Raw genomic sequence first — 20763 nt, 5'->3', positions numbered from 1 at the left:
AATATTTGATATGTTTCCTGGGTGTTTACATAGTTAAACACACACACACACATCGGCTGCATTAGGAATCGTCACACCGGAGAAAAATCATCTTAAAGACTTCTTATGATGCACTTAGTCACAAAAGAATGCATACATTTGACTGATAAAAGGAATAAATCACCGTTATAAACAGGAAATGCCATACTGTCTAAATTCAAACATTTAAAGTCCTAATGGAATGCTAATGGAATTTCTGTCATAACAAATGATTTAGCGATCAAACAGAATCCTGCTGGATGAGCCGAACGTCCTTCTTTATTTAATAAGAAATTAATGGCAGTAAAGGCATTTATAATGTCACAAACGTTTCTATTTCAAATAAGTGATGTTCTTTTAGACTTTGTGTTCATCTGAGAATCCTGAAAAATAAAATGTATCAGTTTCCACAAAAATATTGTGCAGCACAACATTGATAATAATCAGAAATGTTTCTCGAGCAGCAAATCAGCATATTAGAATGATTTCTGAAGATCATGTGACACTGAAGACTGGAGTAATGATGCTGAAAATACAGCTGCGCATCACAGAAATAAATTACAGTTTAACAGATATTCACATAGAAAACAGCTTTTACTGATTATATACCATATTACTGATTTTACACTAGAATCTTTCTAACCCCAAACTTTTGAACTGTAATGTGTAAGATACATATAAATGTCATTTTTGGTGTGTGTGTGTGTGTGTGTGTGTGCTGATGGAAAGTTTGCTGTGGAATGCGCAGTTTTTTCTCCTGATGTTGAATATGCGCGTCCTGCTGAACGCTGATTGGTCGAGAGAGCAGCTGAAGAATGTGTGAAATTACTTAAATAGCGCTGGAGTCTCATGTGCTCAGAAGAGCAGAACATCTCCAACAAACACACACACACAGTCAAAGATACAAGGGGATCTCGGCAAAGCGTCTTCACTATAAGAGTGTCTCTCTTCAGGTGAGTGTTTATTTTCAGCGTTGCGCTTTCGAGACGGTTTTTAACATGTAGCTACAGACAGATGTGTGATGTGATGTGATGTGATTTCAGGGGAATCATGACTCTGAGAGGACTCGTTTTGTGCCTCTTCTTGTGGAGTTGCGTGAGCAGCAGACGCGTAGGTGAGGAGAAACTTTGATTGATTCAAATCAAAGGGTGATAGGGCTTTCTCAGTGGCTGCTCCTCCTCCAATGCATCTGTGGATGCTTTTAAGTCTAGACTGAAATCTTACCTTTTTAGTAGAGCTTTTAGAATTGATTAGAGTGATCAGGTTTTAATTTTTAAAGTTTAATTTTGTTTGCGTGACTGTATGTAATGATGCTGAAAAGCAATTTGGTCAATGGCAGTTGTTTTAAATGTACTACAGAAATAAAATGTGTATTGTATTGTATTTTTCAGCCCGGTCTCATGAAAATGCGTATAAATAGTATGCCAAATACAAACAGAAAATCGTGCTACTGATACGCAGAAATTGACTTTGACGTGCATATAATACGCAGTTTTCGCGTGCATATGATACGCATCTACCCCACAACCCTAATCCTAGCCATTGCGTATCATATGCACGCCAAAGTCCATTTCTGCGTATAAATAGTACGCCAAATCGAAACATAAACTCGTGCTATTGATACGCACTTTCATGAGATCGGGTTGGATATATTCGTACACGCTCACGTTCGTTTTCTCTCGGAATCCGCAGAAATGCCGGATGATGACACCGTGTTCGACCTGTTCGAGCTCACTCATGTCCACAAGAAGCATCACGGGGTGAGTTTAGTGAAGGGACCCGATCCAAACAGCCCCGCGTACAAGATCCTGAACCCGAACCTGATCCCCTCAGTGCCCGAGCTCTCCTTCAGGGACCTGATCTACTCCATCCAGAGCGAGAGAGGCTTCATCTTCACCGCCAACCTCAAGCAAGCCAAGCGCACCAGGGGCAGCCTGGTCTCCGTGGAGAGGACAGACGGCACCGGATCCGTCTTTGAGATCATCTCCAACGGGAAAGCCAACACCGTGGATCTGGTGTACTGGACCGCGAGCGGGCAGCATGTGGTGTCCATTGAGGACGTGGACGTGGCGAACGGACACTGGAAGAACATCACGGTGTTTGTGCAGGAGGATCGAGCTCAGGTTCATGTGGGCTGCGAGGAGATCAACACTCAAGAACTCGATGCTCCGATCCAGCAGATCCTGAATCAGGAGAGCGCGGACATCTCGAGCCTGAGGATCGCCAAAGGAGCTGCCAAATCCGATCGCTTTATGGTAAGAATCTGGGTTTTGTTTATGTTTGATGTATCGGATCTGATTGATTGTAGTCATCTGTGATATTATCGTGCTATCCGATGTATTAAAGTTCCATTTGATGCGTATTTTCTTCCTCTAACGAGACTTTTGGAAACGCGTAAAGACGCGGTTAATGCGCGCAAAGCGCTTCGTCTTTAGCGAGTGTTTTTTGTTTTACAGTCTTCGTCTGAATGTTCCATGTAATAGTAGCTGTTGGAACTGTGTTTGGTTTTTTCTGCCAGTCTCGGTTTTTGACCATTATCCCGTTTTACAGGGAGTTCTCCAGAACGTGCGGTTTGTCTTTGGAACGACGCTGGATGCGATTTTACGCAACAAAGGATGCGAGAGCTGTGAGTGCTTAATAGAGCATGACTTTTTATATTCTTAAATGCTGAAAAAATAAAAATGTAAGTAAATAAATATAGCATGTGTGGCCCTGGACCACAAAACCAGTCATATAAGGGTCCATTTTTTGAGACATCATCTGAAAGCTGAATAAATAAGCTTTCCATTGATGTATGGTTTGTTATGATAGGACAATATTTGGCTATTTGAAAATCTGAGGGTGCAAAAAAAATCAAAATATTGTGAAAAAATGTTGTCCAAATGAAATTCTTAGCAATGCATATTACTAATCAAAAATGAAGTTTTGATATATTTACGGTAGAAAATTTACAAAATATCTTAATGGAACATGATCTTTACTTAATATCCTAATGATTTTTGGCATAAAACAAAAATTGATAATTTTGACCCAAACAATGTATTGTTGGCTATTGCTACAAATATACCTGTGCTGCTTATGACTGCTTTTGTGCTCCAGGGTCACATATATAAATCAGAGATGTTATATTAAAGCTCATGCGTTGTCAATACAGCAACCTTCATCACTGATGTCATGACCTTGGAAAACCCCGTGAACGGATCCAGCCCGGCCATCCGCACTGATTACACCGGACACAAGTCTAAAGGTCAGATGAACGTCATGTGCTGTAATGTGTCTGGGGTCTCATCATGGACTTGTGAAGTTAACGTCAGAATCCTGTTCCTCTTCAGATCTGCAGGACATCTGCGGTTTCTCCTGCGACGATCTGTCGAGCATGTTTAAGGAGCTCAAGGGACTCGGCATGGTGGTGAAGCAGTTGTCAAACGAGCTCCGCCAAGTGGTGAGGATCAAAACCAGCTGATGTTCATACATACATGTGTCTCTCCACCCTGTTTCTCTTCAGATGCCAAACAGTTGTTCCTCAGCCACTTCCCTCAAAGTTGTTTCTAATGACAGTTCCTCTGTTCTTCTTCTGGCTTTCAGACAGCAGACAACAACTTAATCATGACTCAGATTAAAATCCACGAAGGGGTTTGTCTGCACAATGGCATCGTTTACAGAGACAAAGACGAGTGGACGGTGGACAGCTGCACCCACTGCACATGTCAGGTATGGGTCTTCTTACTGATGTAAAAACGTAAAGTTTCAGTACTTGTTTTGTGTGGGTAGCTGGTGGTTAAGTTAGTCAAAATCCCTGGTCTTGGTGTTGGAGAAGGAAAAAAGGTGCAGTCTCTTCCTCTCTCAATCCATTCTGTGTCTCTGTTTCACTGCACACATGCATCTGAATGGCCGGGATTCAGGAATGTTTTAATTGGTGAGTGATACCCGCTGTCTCTGGTTTCCGGTGAGACCAGCGCCTGCGTGTGTGTTTGTGTGTTAGTGTGTGTGCGGTTGTGGCCGCTGACTCAGTATGTCTTCTCCACCCTCATGCTGGCCACATTAAAACACTTTGTTAGTCCGGTCAGATGTATTCCCCTGCTGCCCGCTCAGAGTTTATATCACCACACAATTTTCCTGCCAAAGCCAAGGGTCACTTTTTATTGCCAGCTGAGAGGCGTTTATTTCCCATCCATTATGTGCAGCTGTTGGGATCGTGCGATTAAACTTGCTTCAAATATTTTATTCACAGAACTCCGCCACTGTGTGCCGTGAAATCTCTTGTCCTCTCATGCCCTGTGCCAACGCCACCGTCCCTGACGGCGAATGCTGCCCACGCTGTGGAACACGTAAGTCAAGTTTCAGAATTCATTATGTAGGTCATCATTCATCTGATCTCTGGCCACAATGAGCAAATTTTCAAAAATTTTTCTGCCCGAGTCCCGTCGGATTGCGTCGGCTGTGGGGATGAAGACCACAACTCCCATGATTCCACACTCAGTCACGCCGTCATCAAACTACGCCTTTGTCTCTTTGTTTGTTTTGAATACGCGCCCTCTAGCGGCGAAAACTTACATATTGTGCCTTTAAAAGGCCTTCCAAATGATGTATGATTTGTTGGAATCGGACAAAAAAATTACTGAGCGACGCCCGTTTGAAGTCGATAGAGTCAGCAAAGTCCATTTCGAGAAAAATCGAGTTTAAGTTTTCTGAGGTTCCAAAGCAAAAATCACCTAGCAACATTGCATCTTTTGCTCCAATTCTTTTCTTAATAATCATTACTATATTAATAATCACAATATAGCTATTTTTTTTATTTTATCTTTGTTATAAATAAGAAAAGATGCAAAAAATAACAAATATAAGAAAGACTTTTTTCATTTTACATCTAAACAAAAGCATTCAAGAAAGAAAAACAAATAATCAAATGTAAAAATCTAATTAGTGTGTTCATTACAAATAAATTGATTATTAAAACTTAAAAGCAGTTTAATCAAGAGCAGCGAGCGATTCCCTCTTTTCTTTTATTGTTAGATTAACATTAGTCACAGACGGCTTACATATGAAGACCTACTGTAATGCACAGATCTAATATGTTACACATCCGATGTTTTTCCCCAAAAGTTCATTTAATACATAACAGATTATGTTTGCGTGAATACTTAAATACTGTGTGTATGTGTATGTTTATGGGTATCGTGCGCAGGCTGTGTTGTCTTTATGCACGCGCTTCGAACAGTCAGTGCGAAAAGTGAGCAGAGAAAAGGTACTCCTCTCAGAAAACAAATAAAGATAATTTTAGATTTTTAAATAGTATTTGGAGCACTGGGATCTCTAGATGAGGGCTTAATGAACAAATTTTTGTGAAAACCTCAAAATCGACCAAAATTGACATTTTTTACTTTTTTTGTCTGTAGCTCAAAATTAACCTGTGCGTATTCACACTCATTTTGCCAGCACGGCTCACATATTTTCTCTGATTGTTTTCTTCAAGCGAACGATGCGGGTGTGGACGGCTGGTCGCCCTGGTCAGAATGGACACACTGTTCGGTGACCTGCGGCAGAGGCATTCAGCAGCGCGGACGCTCCTGTGACCGAATCAACAGCAACTGCGACGGCACGTCTGTCCAGACGAGAGATTGTTACACGCAAGAATGCGACAAACGCTGTGAGTTCAACTACATCTGCCACTTGCATCATATTTGGATCCCCATGCACGTCATTAATGCTTATTTCTGTCTTCATGCAGTCAAGCAGGACGGCGGCTGGAGCCATTGGTCCCCCTGGTCTTCTTGCTCAGTGACGTGTGGCGAGGGCATCATCACTCGCATCCGGTTGTGCAACTCCCCTACGCCTCAGATGGGCGGGAAAGACTGTGAGGGAGATGGTCGTCAGACCGAACCGTGCCAGAAGGATCCGTGCCCAGGTGAGTTTTTTCACCTGTTGAAGTGTTTGCAGAATATAACCTGAAAACCCCAATGACCCTGCATTTCTCTCGGTGTCTCAGTGAATGGAGGTTGGGGACCCTGGTCACCATGGGACTCTTGCTCCGTCACGTGCGGTGGAGGACTGCAGCGCAGACACCATCTGTGTAACAGCCCCGCTCCCAAATACGGTGGAAAAGAATGTATGGGTGACTCCAAAGGCACCCGTTTGTGCAACGCCCAGTCGTGTCCAGTTGGTAAGACATAACATGCTTCATTAGCCGAGTTTCCATCCAAAACTGCGAATTTAACTTATGCGAAAATTTGGAATGTTTCCATCCAACGAGTCAAAGAGAACAAAATTGTCACTTCCTGATAAACTGGCACAATATATCACTAAGAAAAGTAAGAGAAGCCACTGAATATAGTAATTTTCATATAATAATAATAATAAATTCTTGCACCTCAAGACGAAACACGGTAAATACGGTCATTGCTTTCGGAGGCGGATGCCTGCTGTTTGGGCACAGTCGTGTAAAACAGTTCTGGGAGGCAATTATACAGAAATACTTCGATGACAGACTTTGCTCAGGCATTTAAGAATGACCATAACAACATTTCAGATGCTGTGCAACAAGGTCGGTCCGCTGGTTAGCCAGGATTTGCCATCCCATCGCACAAAGTCACATGACTTTTGATGCACGTGGAGGAATATATTCGGTACATGTGTTTCCATCTCCCATTATTCACATTAACCCTTTTTCTCACAAGTCAAAAACCACCTCAAGCGAGCATAAAAACTTTTTGTGGATTAAGGGATTTTTAAACAGATATATTTTTGGCTTTTATTACCATTTTTATTAGGACAGGACAGGAATTGAAGTTGGAGGGAGAGAGGGGGACAGGATCGGGAAAGGTCCACGAGCCGGGACTCGAACTCGGGACGCCCGGAGCGCAACAGCGCTATATGTCGGCCACGCTGCCTATGAGACTATTGGCGCCGACAGAATTAAGGGATTTTTAATTGAAATTTGGCGTTTCCATCACTCATTTCTGATGTGATACTTCAAACAAAATGCGTATAAAAACAGGCTGATGGAAACATAGCTATTGATAAGGATCAAGTTGAAAATTCTTGTCATGGGATATCAAAATAAGTTCCGTACTATCATGAACAGATGGATGCCTGTCTAACCCGTGCTTCGCCGGCACCAAATGCACCAGCTTCCCCGATGGCTCCTGGAAGTGCGGCGAGTGTCCGGTTGGATACACTGGGGATGGAGTCCACTGTCAAGACATCGACGAGGTGAGGTGTCACGCTAATGATACACCTTTAAATGAAGATACTGCTGTTTCTAAATATTCTTCATTTTGGTATATGCAGTGCAAAGAAGTTCCTGATGCCTGTTTCGTGCTCAATGGAGTCCACCAGTGTGTGAACACAGAACCAGGCTACAACTGCCTGCCCTGCCCTCCACGCTACTCTGGACAGCAGCCCTTCGGCAGGGGAACGGACCAGGCCATTGCCAACAAACAGGTTAGACTAGTCTTAAGAACAGTGTTAATGATGGGAAGGGCCAGTTCTGTCTCCTTCCATGAAGTGCTAACCAACATTAAATCGACCTATTCACAGGTCTGCACACCTAGAAACCCATGTGAAGACGGCAGCCATGACTGCAATAAGAATGCCAACTGCATCTACCTAGGCATCTTCTCTGACATCATGTACCGCTGCGAATGTAAACCAGGCTATGCTGGGAACGGTTACATCTGTGGAGGGGACTCTGACCTTGACGGCTGGCCAAACACGGACCTCCACTGTGTGGAAAACGCCACCTACCACTGCAAGAAGGTATGTGACCATTTCCTCACCATATCCCATTACACAAGGTTACAGAATCTTCATCAAAAATGTCATTTTTAGGACAACTGTCCTGACCTTCCCAACTCTGGTCAAGAAGACTATGACAAAGATGGAACTGGAGATGCTTGTGATAATGATGATGACAACGATGGGATCCCTGATGACGGGGTAAGTCGTAAACACATTGTTCTTCTGAAAGAGAATTTAGAGATGACTGTCAGCATGCTACTGACTAAAAAAGAAAGAAGTCAGAAATCAGAAAGAGCTTTATTGCCAAGTATGTTTGCGCATACAAGGAATTTGTTTTAGTGTCACAAGTTTCCAGTACACAGAGACAACAAATACAACACACAGATAATAAAAAATAAGGTGAGAATAAAAATACACGTGTAAATATAAATAAACAAAAAATAGAAAAATAAAATAAATTGTATGTACAGGTATAGATAGAACAGAATAGAATAGAATAAGATGTAGGGATGTACTGGATGTAGGATGTAGGGTGGTAACAAATAAATATAAGGTTATTAAAAAAAGAACAGAGTGAACAAAAGAGAGAGAGAGCGGAACTTTGCCAGTAGCAAATAAATAAAGCATTTATGATGGCTTCCATCCAGCCATTCTGGATCGCTTGGTTTAACATCCATAATTCAAATCGTATACTTGGAAAAAATTTGACTGGGCAAACAAACAGTCAGAGTTTTGCAGCCAAACAGTGCATTCCAGCACAGCTGTGTCCCAAACCGTCACGTCCATGGCATATCGCTTCAGACATTAATTTTGTTTAGTGCTTCTCTATGTTGTGTGCGTGTATTTAGAAATTTCGATCGGTGAGGTAAAGAGAGTCTCCAGATGTTTTCTGTCTTTCTGGTTTCATCACTGACTTGGCTGGATGTTCTTGTTTTGAACCAGGACAATTGCCCGTTCATCTTTAACCCAAGACAGTACGACCATGACCGCGATCAAGTTGGTGACACATGCGATAATTGTCCATATGACAGTAATCCAGAACAGACCGACACCGACAACAACGGCGAGGGTGATGCGTGTGCCATTGACATCGATGGTGATGGTAAGTCTTTCATCATGTAACCCGATCAACACAAAGAACACAGTAACCATTATAAGGGTGTTTTGGTGTAACACTGGAACATATTTGCAAAGGCATCCTGAATGAGAAGGACAACTGTCCATATGTGTACAACACTGACCAGAGAGACAGTGACGGAGACGGAGTCGGTGACCACTGTGACAACTGCCCACTGGAGCACAACCCTGACCAGGTGAGATGCTTGAACATGCTTTTTTAAGACACGAGTGTGCAACTATGAACAGCAGAGGTTGAAGGCTTTGCAATAATCCATGTGATGTCACAGATCGACTCTGACTCTGACAACATTGGAGACAAGTGTGACAACAACCAGGACATAGATGAGGATGGACATCAGAACAACCTGGACAACTGTCCCTACATCTCCAACGCCAACCAGGTCGACCACGACAAGGATGGCAAAGGAGACGCCTGCGATCACGACGACGACAATGATGGTGTGCCTGACGACAAAGATAACTGCCGACTCGCCTTCAACCCAGATCAACTGGATTCGGACGGTGAGTACAACACGCCGGCGCTGATTTTAGTCCATTTTATGTCAAATTTAATTGTGCAAGTGTAAACTTCCACATGCTGAAATTTTTTCTCTTTTCTCCTGCCCAGGAGACGGGCGAGGCGACGTTTGTAAGGACGACTTTGACGTCGATAACGTGCCGGATATTTACGACGTTTGCCCGGAGAACTTTGGCATCAGTGAAACAGATTTCCGTAGGTTCCAAATGGTTCCTCTCGATCCGACGGGAACTTCCCAAATCGACCCCAACTGGGTCGTCCGTCACCAGGGCAAAGAACTTCTGCAGACCGTCAACTGTGATCCTGGCATTGCTGTTGGTAAGTGGTTGAGAGATGCAGTTCATGATAAACACATTCATCTACATCCAAATGTTAATCTTCTTCTTCTTCTTCTTCTTGTCCCTCAGGTTATGATGAGTTCAATGCCGTGGACTTTAGCGGCACGTTCTTCATCAACACAGACCGTGACGACGACTACGCCGGCTTTGTGTTTGGCTACCAATCCAGCTCACGTTTCTACGTGGTGATGTGGAAACAGATCACACAGACCTACTGGTCTCATACACCCACTAAAGCACAGGGGTACTCTGGACTGTCCATTAAAGTAGTGAACTCGACCACAGGACCGGGCGAACATCTCAGGAACGCTTTGTGGCACACTGGAGACACCGAGGGACAGGTACATATCGTTCTCAAGCAGTCGTGAGAACATTCAATTGAGTTTGGCGTTTGAAATGTCCTGCTCACCTTATTTTGGACCATTCGCAGGTGCGTACCTTGTGGCATGATCCCAAGAACATTGGCTGGAAGGATTACACCGCCTACAGATGGCACCTGATCCATAGACCCAAAACTGGACACATCAGGTAAGTGTGGAAGCCAACTTAGATCAGGGGTGCCCAATCCCGTTCCTGGAGCTCTAATTTTCTCAGCTAAGCTCCGGTCCTCATCAAACACAACTGAACCAGCTATTTAGGAGCTTGAGGACCACTTGGTAATTGCACACAGGTGTGATGGAGCAGGGTTGGAACTGAACTCTGCAGGTAGGTGGATCTCCAGGAACAGCATTGGGCAGCCTTAACTTAGATCAGGGGTGTCAAAACTCGATCCTGGAGGGCCAGTGTCCTGGAGAGTTTGGCTCTAAACCTAATCAAACACACCTGGGACCTCATTTATAAAATGTTGCGCAGAAACCATCCTAAAATTGATCTTACGATCATCTCTCAAATATGTGTACATGTGATTCATAAAATGAATGTACGCCTCTCTTTCAGATGTGAAATCTATGAATCGCAAATGATCTTGAACTTGTGCGCAAATAAATGGTTTCAGCTCTCTGCCTTGTAAACGACTCCTAATTAATGTCATTAACATGTAAAAGATCACCAGTCATCATCCATATTCTTTAATTTAGAACAGCTAGCTGCAAGAACAGCTTACATTTCCAAAAACCTGCAGTACTCGAACAAGAAAAAGTGCGTACGTCTGCTCAGACCCTGACATGACGCTAAGCACTTTTCCACGTCAAAGCCAGTTTTTAGAAATATGAGCGTTGGTGTGGATTTAAGCGTACACACACTCTAAGATCAAATCTGAGCGTATGCACGCTTTGTAAATGAGGCCCCAGAACTAGGCATACTTGAAACTTCCAGGCAGGTATGTTGAGGCAAGTTGAAGATAAACTCTGCAGGACACCGGCCCCCAGGACCGATTTTGGACACCCCTGACTTCTTTCAACCATTTTTTCCTAGTTACTAAACAGCTAAACTGAAAAAACAGCTTCACTTACTCCTGTTCTTTTGATTGATTTTTAGAGTCATTATGTATGAAGGCAAGAAAGTCTTGGCTGATTCAGGAAGCATCAATGACAAGACATATGCCGGAGGAAGACTTGGCCTCTTTGTCTTCTCTCAAGAGATGGTTTACTTCTCAGACCTCAAATACGAATGCCGAGGTAACACGTTTGAATAGTTTTGAAGAATATTTCTCTCTGTAGCTGTCTTATTGTTCAGGAAAGCTCACAAGTGTTTGTTTGACTCTCTTGCAGATGCATCTTAACGGCTCCATCAGCGTTTTCCTTATGTATGTGCCCGCTATCTGTTTTTTTCTGTCGGTTTAAATGTGTTCTGTATTATAAAACCCTTCTGTGGTGGGATCGAGGATCCAAACGTGGAGGCCAAAAACTTTCCATATAAGCAAGGACCACAGGAGCAGGTTGAGCATGAAGAGCCATCAATCATCTCAGCTTGTTTCTTATCATGCAATTGGTAAAGGGAAGTTCTTCTGTAATGTCAGCTCAGATCTGCTGTGGACTATGATCATGACAAAAGAGCCACTTATAAACTGAAGCAAAAGCTTTCCCTCGATTCTGGTGGGTTCGAGATCCCACAGGAGGAACTGTTGAGGAGTGACACGCAGCACAGACTGTCTGTTTCACTTTGTGAAAGCGTGTTCTTCTGCATGGATTGAGACATCCAGATCTTCAGGACTCATTGATTCAGGCTTGTTACCCATTACCCCCCAAATTCAGCAGTCTTGATGTCTGCTTTTGATCAGATTCAGTCATCGATGTTGACAACCCAAGAATTTAATTTCACTGTTTATAGAGTGGAGTGCTTCTCAGGGCTAGAAGGACCTTTGTGATTTGCCACTCAAGGAGGAAGTTCATGTCTTAGATTAATACACAGATGTCCTGATGAGCTTTTATAATCATTCACAGACTCAAGAGTTTTTGTGGCTCTAAACAAGCAGAAATGAAAAAGGAAGTTGAGATGTTACAGAGGGACGGATAATAGGCGCACTTGTTTAATTTATTTATTGTGTTGAGAGGAGATGGATGTATGAGAACTCATCTCAGTGCCACAAATTACTGAAACTAACAAACAAAGAGAACAACTGGAGCGTTCCCTTCCGTCCGAGAGGAACAGACTGGGGTGAATGAATGGTGAACAAAATATGATGTAAACGTACAAATATGACCTCACTGGTGTATAATTGAACTCAACAAAAATTGCAAATTATATTTGTGCCATTTATAATTCAGTTCTGTTTTGTTTTAAAGCTGCTGTATGTAGTAAAACATTAATTCTGTAAATAATAAAAGAAAAAAAACAAAATTTATGAGAGGCCCCAGTAGAACATGAATGCAAAGTCAATATAAATAGTTAGTGCCTTAATTAATGAATTATGTCTTTTTTTTTTTTTTTAAATAAGTTATTGGTAAAGTTGTTTTTTTCCTGTTTTAATGTCTTATGTGTAGATATATGCTATTTAATATAATTTATGAGTAACTGTAACCTGACATTGGAAGTGTTTGTATAAACTGTTTGCACACTGATGAGGATTTTCTTAGTTTTTTATGTTTAAGGATGCTTCAGTGTCAGTATCATTACTAGTTTTACACAGTAATGTTGTTTAATTCTTATCAATCCTTTTGTAAAATCAAAGAACAATAAATACATTTGAGTAAAAAATGACAATGAAATACTTTTGTTTTTAAGTAGCTCCAGAATCTGCTTAAATGACGTCTTCCCTTGACCTGCACTGTGCTCAGTATGAAAATACAGTCAGCTGGCCTGATTTCTAAAAAAAGTTTACACTGTAAATCTCAAAGGAATCCAGTCCATAAATAAGAAGTTGTCTTGAGTAGACATTTTAATTGCGTAGTCAGTGTCTGTGGTTTGGTTTATGGTTAAAATGACTCACGGTTACTGCTACAATAAAAGCTAATTTGGTCAAAAGGGCGTTTTAAAAAAAAACTGTATTTTCTCATGTACTTTCACTTGAAATCCAGGATCATTTATCAGCAAACACTTACCTTCAAGGTCAGAAATGCTGGGAATGCTGGAGTCGCTGTAACACATTCACATGAACACGACTCCACATTCACTGAACGCTCGCTCAGAACGTGCACATGGATATTATAAAACATGTCATGTTTACACTCACTAATCTACAGTTTGTGAAGACAATGTGAGCTGTTTTTGCTTTAGCTCTGCACATTGATTTACTACACTACTGTTCAAAAGTTTGGGGTTGGTATGACTTTAATCTTTTTGAAAGAAATCTCTTCCGTTCACCAAGGCTGCATTTATTTAATCAAAATACAGTAAAAACTAATAGTAAAATATTATAATTTCAAATAGCTGTTTTCTATGTGAATATCTGTTAAACTGTAATTTATTCCTGTGATCAAAGCTGTATTTTCAGCATCATTACTCCAGTCTTCAGTGTCACATGATCTTCAGAAATCATTCTAATATGCTGATTTGCTGCTCAAGAAACATTTCTGATTATCACTGTTGAAAACAGTTGTGCTGCACAATATATTTGTGGAAACCGTGATACATTTTAATGATTTAAAAATGTTCGAATTTTCGATTTATTTTCAAAATATGCCATTTTTGATTCATTTAAAGCATTCCCCAAATGTTTGGACAGTAGTGTGTGTTAATGAGCCACAACAAAAGTGCACTAGTGAGGGTTCTCAACTAACCAAAGACCAAGGTCAGCATCAGATGGTCAGATCCACATATTTCTTTGAGTAAATCAAAAACTCATGACATGAATAAAAAGACATATTGGTTTGATTTTTGAAAAGGAACATTTTATGTTGTCCTCTTACGTTCTATTTCAGATGTTCTGGAGTCTGACCGTGATGCTGACGCTGGCAGACACATCAGAGACTGGATGACAAACATACTTTCATGTCCTCACTTATTGTGCAACTCTAAAAGCACAAAGACCTAGATTATGAACCAGAGCGAAATAGAAAACAGAAGAACAGTCTCCTTCATATTTCATGCCTCTTTCTTTGTGTCAGTCTCACTGTGCTGTAGCAGATCCGAGCCGGAGAGACGTGGAGAAGCATCCAGAGCTGAGCTCGTCCCGAGAGATGATTCTGATGAGGAAACTGCAGGAGATCAAATCATGTCCTCCTCACATTCCTGCAGCAGATTACTCAACTCATCGTCAGACAAACGAATCGACTGCGAGAGAAGAACAGAGACGGACATGAGCACATGCAGCAGTGACCAAAAAACAAATACTTTCCTCATGAAGAGCTCAAACTAGTTCTGATTCGGATCTGGAGAGTGGATTACTTTTCAATAGGGCAGCTTGTCAATGTCACTTTATTTATAAAGCACTATTTAAAACAACAGCTGTTGACCAATGTGCTCTGCATAAACATTAAACAATAAATTAAAACAAATAAAAATACAATAAACAAAACAAAACAAAAAATATACATGCCAAATATAACATGACACTATATCATTTGTTAAAAGCTATTTCAAACAAATAAGACTTCAGTTTTGATTTTAAATTACCTACAGTTCTGGCAGTCCTAATACTAGCCGGCAGGCTATTCTACAATGTTGGCGCAGCTACTGCAAATGCCCGGTCACCTCTAAGTTTTAGTTTTGTTCTTGGAACCACTAATATTCCCTGATTTGATGATCTCAAAGACTTCCCTGGGTCATATTCCGACAAAAGATCAGTAAGGTAAGAAGGTTCCAAGCCATTTAGAGCTTTATAAACCATTAAAAGGACCTTAAAATCAATTCTGTAGCGGACTGGCAAACAGTGTAATGACATTAACGTCGGTGTGATGTGTTCATATTTTTTAACCCCAGTCAGGAGCCTGGCCGCTGCATTCTGAACCACTTGAAGTCTAGAAAGTGAGCCTTCACTTATCCCTATATAAAGTGCGTTACAATAGTCGAGCCTTGAAGTAATGAGGGCATGAATAGCCCTCTCAAAGTTCTTAAAAGACAGAAAAGACTTCACCTTTGCCAGTGCTCTTAGATGGAAGAAACTAGATTTGACCACAGAGCTGACCTGAATGTCGAACTTCAAAGCACTATCCAAATAGACTCCCAGGTTTTTTACACAGGCTTTTATATATGGAGAGAGAGGGCCAAGATTAAAATTAGATTTTTTATTTTTTTTTGATTGTGTGTGCCCAAATACGATAATCTCTGTCTTATTTTCATTTAAATTTAGAAAATTTACAGCCATCCAGGCCTTTAAATCATTAAAGCAGGATAGTAGAGAGTCTAAACAGTGTTTATCTTGTTTTAAGGGGAGATAAATTTGAGTGTCGTCTGCGTAGCAGTGAAAGGAAATGTCATATTTCTTAAAAATTGAACCTAATGGCAGCATATAGATGGAGAATAACATTGGAGCCAAGATAGAACCTTGGGGGATTCCACTCGTAAGTGGGGCTGTACTAGATACAAAGTCCCCAATATTTACTGAGAAAGTTCTATTTTCAAGAAAGGACTGAAACCAATTTAGAGCTTTCCCTTTGATGCTTGCGCATTTCTCTAAACGGGACAACAGGACAGTATGGTCAACTGTGTCAAAGGCAGCGCTTAAATCCAAGAGAACAAGCACGACAGAGCTACCAGTATCCACAGTTCTCAGTACATCATTTATCACTTTAACAAGTGCTGTTTCTGTAGAATGATATTTTCTAAATCCAGATTGAAAGACTTCAAAGATCTCGTTTTCTTCCAGGAAATTGTACAGTTGCTGAAAGACCGCCTTCTCTAATATTTTAGAGATAAATGACAGTTTAGAAACCGGTCTAAAATTTTATAAAATTGTAGGGTCTAAATGTGGCCGTTTGAGGAGTGGTTGGACAGAGGCATGTTTCAAATAATCAGGTACAGTTGCTGCTTCAAGACATTTATTTATAAATGCTAAAAGATTGGGCCCTATCGAATTTAAAACGTGTTTAACAAGGCGAGGAGGAATTACATCAAGCGTGGAACCAGTGGGTTTCAGCTTATTTACAATTTCCTGCAACGACGAGAGAGAATTTACTGTAAATTGATTAAAAACAACATGACATGCAGGAGGCACAGCTGGATCGGTTATTACAGGCATGATATTCAATCTTATGTCTCTTATCTTATTAACAAAAAATTGCTAACATTTTTTTTTATATTTAACAAAAAATTTAATATAAAAAAAGTATTTGGACTTTGCTGATCTCACAGCCAGTTAAAATTTAGAGAGAGCGTCCCTTAGTAGTTCGTAGGAGACCTGTAGTTTGTCTTTCTTCCATTCCCTTTCTGCTCGTCTACAGGTCCGTCTAATATCCCGAACAGCCTCATTTACCCATGGCTCAGACTTAGGTTTTTGTATTTAACTTTCAAGGGAGCCACTTCATCTAAAATATTGGTCAAGCAGTGTTAAACCAGCTAAGGTGTTCAGTTGCACTCAAATCCTGGATTTGCGCGTCGGAGACTCCAGCAAGCGCACTGACACACCACCGGTTTTAGGTGTCAATATACGAGACCAACGCATAGGTTTAACAGTGCTAGCCATATCTGATTTAAAATTTATATAATATATATATATAATAATATAAAAAATATAAGTTGTAAAGAGTGAAGCTCAATGGAATATATTTTGGAAATTGAAAATATATTTAGTTTCAAACTTCATATATACCAAAATATATTTTAAAATGTATTTCAGAGGCAAGAAATCTTACAGTAGCCTACATTCTTATTTAGTTTATTATTATTTTTATTCAATGTGTTATATGCTCACGTGTGTTATAGACAAAAAAAAAAACTTCAAATGTGACGTGAATGTATTTTCTTGAATTGAAATATATGGGCAAAATATATTTTTGAATTCTTTTAAAATATCTTTATATTTTTTAAATAAATTTTCAAAAACATACAAAAAAATATTGGTAGAAAACATATTTACATATTTTAAAACATATTTTAACAAATATATATTTTGGGCCATTTTTTTTTCATATTTAAAAATATATTTGAATTTTTTCCCCCATGAGTTTTCCACATAAATACACCACAGAAAATATCATTTGTGACCCTGGACCACAAAACCAGTCATAAGGGTCAATTTTGTGAAATTGAGATCCACAAAAACAGTCATAAGGGTCAATTTTGTGAAATTGAGATGTATACATCACCTGAAAGCTGAATAAATAATCTTTCCATTGATGTGTGGTTTGTTAGGATAGGACAATATTGGAAAATCTGGAATCTGAGGGTGCAAAAAAATCTAAATATTGAGAAAATCATCTTTAAAGTTGTCCAAATGAAGTTTTTAGCAATGCATATTACTAAAGATAAATACATTTTTGATATATTCATGGTAGGAAATTTACAAAACATCTTCATGGAACATGATCTTTACTTAATATTCTAATGATTTTTGGCATAAAAGAAAAATTTATAATTTTGACCCATACAATGTATTGTTGGCTATTGCTACAAATATACCTGTGCTGCTTATGACTGCTTTTGTATTCCAGGGTCACATATAATTTGTCTAAGTGATCTAAAGTTGAAAGAATTCTTCCTCTGAACAGACTAAAGTACAGCGCGTTCATCATTCTCCAGACTGCTCTGACCTCCAGTCATCAGCTCATGTTCCTCAGTAAACTATTGTCTTTCATCCCTCGGGGTGCGAGAGGCGCTGGAGGTCGAGATGAGGGTGAAGGGTGAGTTCAGACCTCCTCAATTTACCACCAACACACCGAAACACCCTCACGCTGCAGAAACTCATGCTCTTACTCAGTATGTTTGTCTGGTTTTCCAGCGCAAACATCTGAGCATCCTTAAATCAAGACATGTTTACTGGAGATTCACAATGACTGAAGATAGTAAGTCTGAGAAATGTATCAAACTGAAGTGAGTTTATCATTAAAAAAAGTTCAAACATTTGTCACTGGGTTCAGAAATATAAAAGTGTTTTCCCTTTAAATAAAGTCCATTGACAGATACATGTTCTGGTTTAATTATAAAGTATCTTCATTTTGATCAGTTTCTCTTCTCATCTTCAGTCATTGTGAATCTCCAGTAAATGAGTCTTGTATTTTAAAACAGTTAAAAATTTTCTTTTTGATATTTTGTCACTTTTTGTTTTGATGTTTTGAAATTTGAATTCAAACATTCTATTGGGATTATAATGTCTGCAGGTCAATTTGACACGCATATTTCATGATTAATTTCAGCTGCTACAGAAACAAATATATATATATTTTTGATTATTTTATGTCAGTTTCTCAGCTGCTCTCTGAGGGTGTTTACATTCACATTTATGCATTTGACAAATGCTCTTATCCAAAGAAGTTTACACAGCTTTGATGGCGCTGAGAATCGAACCCATGGTCTTGGCGTTGCGAGCGTCACTTTCACTGTTTGAGCTTTAGGATTGCACACAGAATAAGTGCTTTTCCACACTTCTTTTAAAAATCTTAAAATTTTTAAAAAATGTTACAAATAATAAAATAAAATGTTATAATGCTGTTCATAAAATTTGCATTTTGCGAAAAAAGTAAAAATAGTTTAATTCAAATTTATTTTAAAATATGTACTCATGTTTATTTTTTTTAATGTGTGTGAACTATTAAAGATTTAGACCCACACCATAAAAAGTGCACCTATAAAGTATCATAATGATGAGTAAATGATGACAGAAATCTCATTTTATTCTTGAGACCAAATTATATTTCAAAATGTATTTCAGGGGCAAGAAAATACAATTACAAATTTAAAAGCAGCCCACATTTAGGCTAAATGCAAATGCGGATATCCTACTAAAGACCAGAGGTGGACAGTAGTGAAGAATTTTTACTTTACTCAAGTAAATTTAATTTTTAATTTTTTGGGGGGGAAAACTTTTACTTCACTTCATTCCAAAGCATAATGTCGTACTTTTGTACTGCACTACATTTCATAAATAAAAGTTGTTGTTTTTTTTTTACCTTTAACACTTAATCTAGTACTTTCTTGTACTTTCTCGTAAAACTTTGAATTACTTTTACTTGAGTAAATGTAAGAAAGTACTAGATTTCTAATGTAATTAAGTATTAAATTATATTTAATATGAAACAGTAAAAATTACAATATTATGCTTTGGAATGAAGTTTTCTAAAGAAAAACACTGATAAAGTACAGACACTTGAAAAATGTTCTTTTAAAGCAGAGTAAAATACTTTACTACTGTCCGCCTCTGCTAAAGACCAAAACTACATTTTTATATTAAATGATATTATATATATAGTAATATTGTTTGTTTATTCATGTTATAAAATATGTTATAAAATATATAAATTATATATAAATTACAGCAGCAATATTTCTTACATGCTCAAAGCAGCATGTTGTAAATGTATTGGCAGTAGCAAGTCTCAGTACTTGCTCTGCCGCAGCAGCAGCAGCGTAGCAGATCTATTCCGCCAAGACCAAATACATTAACATTGTCATGTACATTACCATGCCAATCCCTCATGAGTTGTTATGACAGAAATATATATATTGATAGAAAATATATTTTGAAACATATATTAGCAAATATATTTTTTTACATTTTTTTGTATATTTTAAAATATATTAGAAGACATTTTGTTGCTGTATGGGGAAGCAGGTTTTATGGGTAATGATGAAGTGTTTTGACCCACAGACGACCTCGAGACGGCTCCAGCGGGAGTCTGTCTGAACACGAGAAGAGCAGCGTTTACGGCTGCGAGCGTCTCGTCTGCAAACGCCTCAGTCGCATCAACAACGACTGAACAAGACTCACACACGCGTGTGAAATACTAGTGAACGGTGTGAGACCTCGGCTCTAACACACACTCCATTAAAACCTTCACTAATGTCTGAGAGCAGATGGACATTTACGCTGATGAATCAATATTTCACTAGAGAATGATTCATGACTCACAATAGAGAATTACATGCAGCTTTAGCTCTGGTTTATTCATTATCATCATTTCTAATCATCACACGCACAGTTTGCAGATCAGACACAATATTAAACAAGTCACGTGGGTCTGACATCAGGCTGTGTGTGAGATTAATTCACCTGGAGCTTGATTCACGAATCAGACTACACATCTTTACCTTCCCAACCACAAACAAGCTCGTTCTGTCATCGTTTACTCTAGAAAGAAAGAAAGAAAGAAAAAGGGAAAAGGAAAGAAAGATGATTTTCATTCTCTATAACCCAAACAAACTTATAAAGGCTGTTTGAGGTTTTTCCAGCAGCTGGTTGCATAAACTGCTCAGACTAGTTTTAATAAGTTAGTCATCTCATGTTTGTTCTTTAAGACGGTCGTGACTTTCTAAAGTCAGTTACAGTGAGCTAGATTGATCTAATATGACTCAGTCTTCACAGCGGCTGTGTTTGTGAAACTGGAGCAGCTTTAGTGAGTCCATCATTCAGAGCTGCTGAAGAAGTGAGATGTCAGTTCTATTCTGTTTAATAATTCTATCTAATCGATCTAGTTCACTCACACACGCGCACACTCGCGCACACTCGCGCACACACACACACACACACACACACACTCACAC

At 39.5% G+C, this 20763-nt stretch overlaps 1 protein-coding gene across 1 annotated transcript; it reads left to right on the top strand.

The window, feature by feature from the left end:
- Positions 1 to 852: 852 nt before the first annotated feature.
- LOC107719693 (thrombospondin-1-like) lies at positions 853 to 12885 on the top strand. Its single transcript, XM_016527179.1, has 23 exons — positions 853 to 971; positions 1062 to 1132; positions 1711 to 2273; positions 2569 to 2644; positions 3173 to 3265; positions 3351 to 3460; positions 3604 to 3729; positions 4250 to 4346; positions 5492 to 5665; positions 5747 to 5923; positions 6005 to 6178; positions 7100 to 7227; positions 7306 to 7458; positions 7555 to 7773; positions 7846 to 7953; positions 8698 to 8857; positions 8950 to 9068; positions 9162 to 9396; positions 9503 to 9730; positions 9820 to 10091; positions 10181 to 10278; positions 11227 to 11366; positions 11460 to 12885. Exons 1-23 carry the CDS (start codon positions 868 to 870, stop codon positions 11468 to 11470), a joined length of 3636 nt encoding a protein of 1211 aa, XP_016382665.1. The 5' UTR covers positions 853 to 867; the 3' UTR covers positions 11471 to 12885.
- Positions 12886 to 20763: the final 7878 nt, after the last annotated feature.

The sequence above is a fragment of the Sinocyclocheilus rhinocerous genome, unplaced genomic scaffold, assembly GCF_001515625.1.
Source record: "Sinocyclocheilus rhinocerous isolate Xijiao unplaced genomic scaffold, SAMN03320098_v1.1 scaffold2496, whole genome shotgun sequence".
Lineage (NCBI taxonomy): Eukaryota > Metazoa > Chordata > Actinopteri > Cypriniformes > Cyprinidae > Sinocyclocheilus > Sinocyclocheilus rhinocerous.
Note: the sequence above shows the minus strand (reverse complement) of the source record. Positions and strands in the feature narration are given on the sequence as shown.

Excerpts from the sequence above, each read along its gene's own strand:
- LOC107719693 (XM_016527179.1), top strand. The coding sequence starts at position 868 with ATGTGCTCAGAAGAGCAGAACATCTCCAACAAACACACACACACAGTC. Across the intron at positions 4,347-5,491 it reads CTGCCCACGCTGTGGAACAC|CGAACGATGCGGGTGTGGAC; the intron begins GTAAGTCAAGTT and ends GTTTTCTTCAAG. Across the intron at positions 7,459-7,554 it reads AGGCCATTGCCAACAAACAG|GTCTGCACACCTAGAAACCC; the intron begins GTTAGACTAGTC and ends ACCTATTCACAG.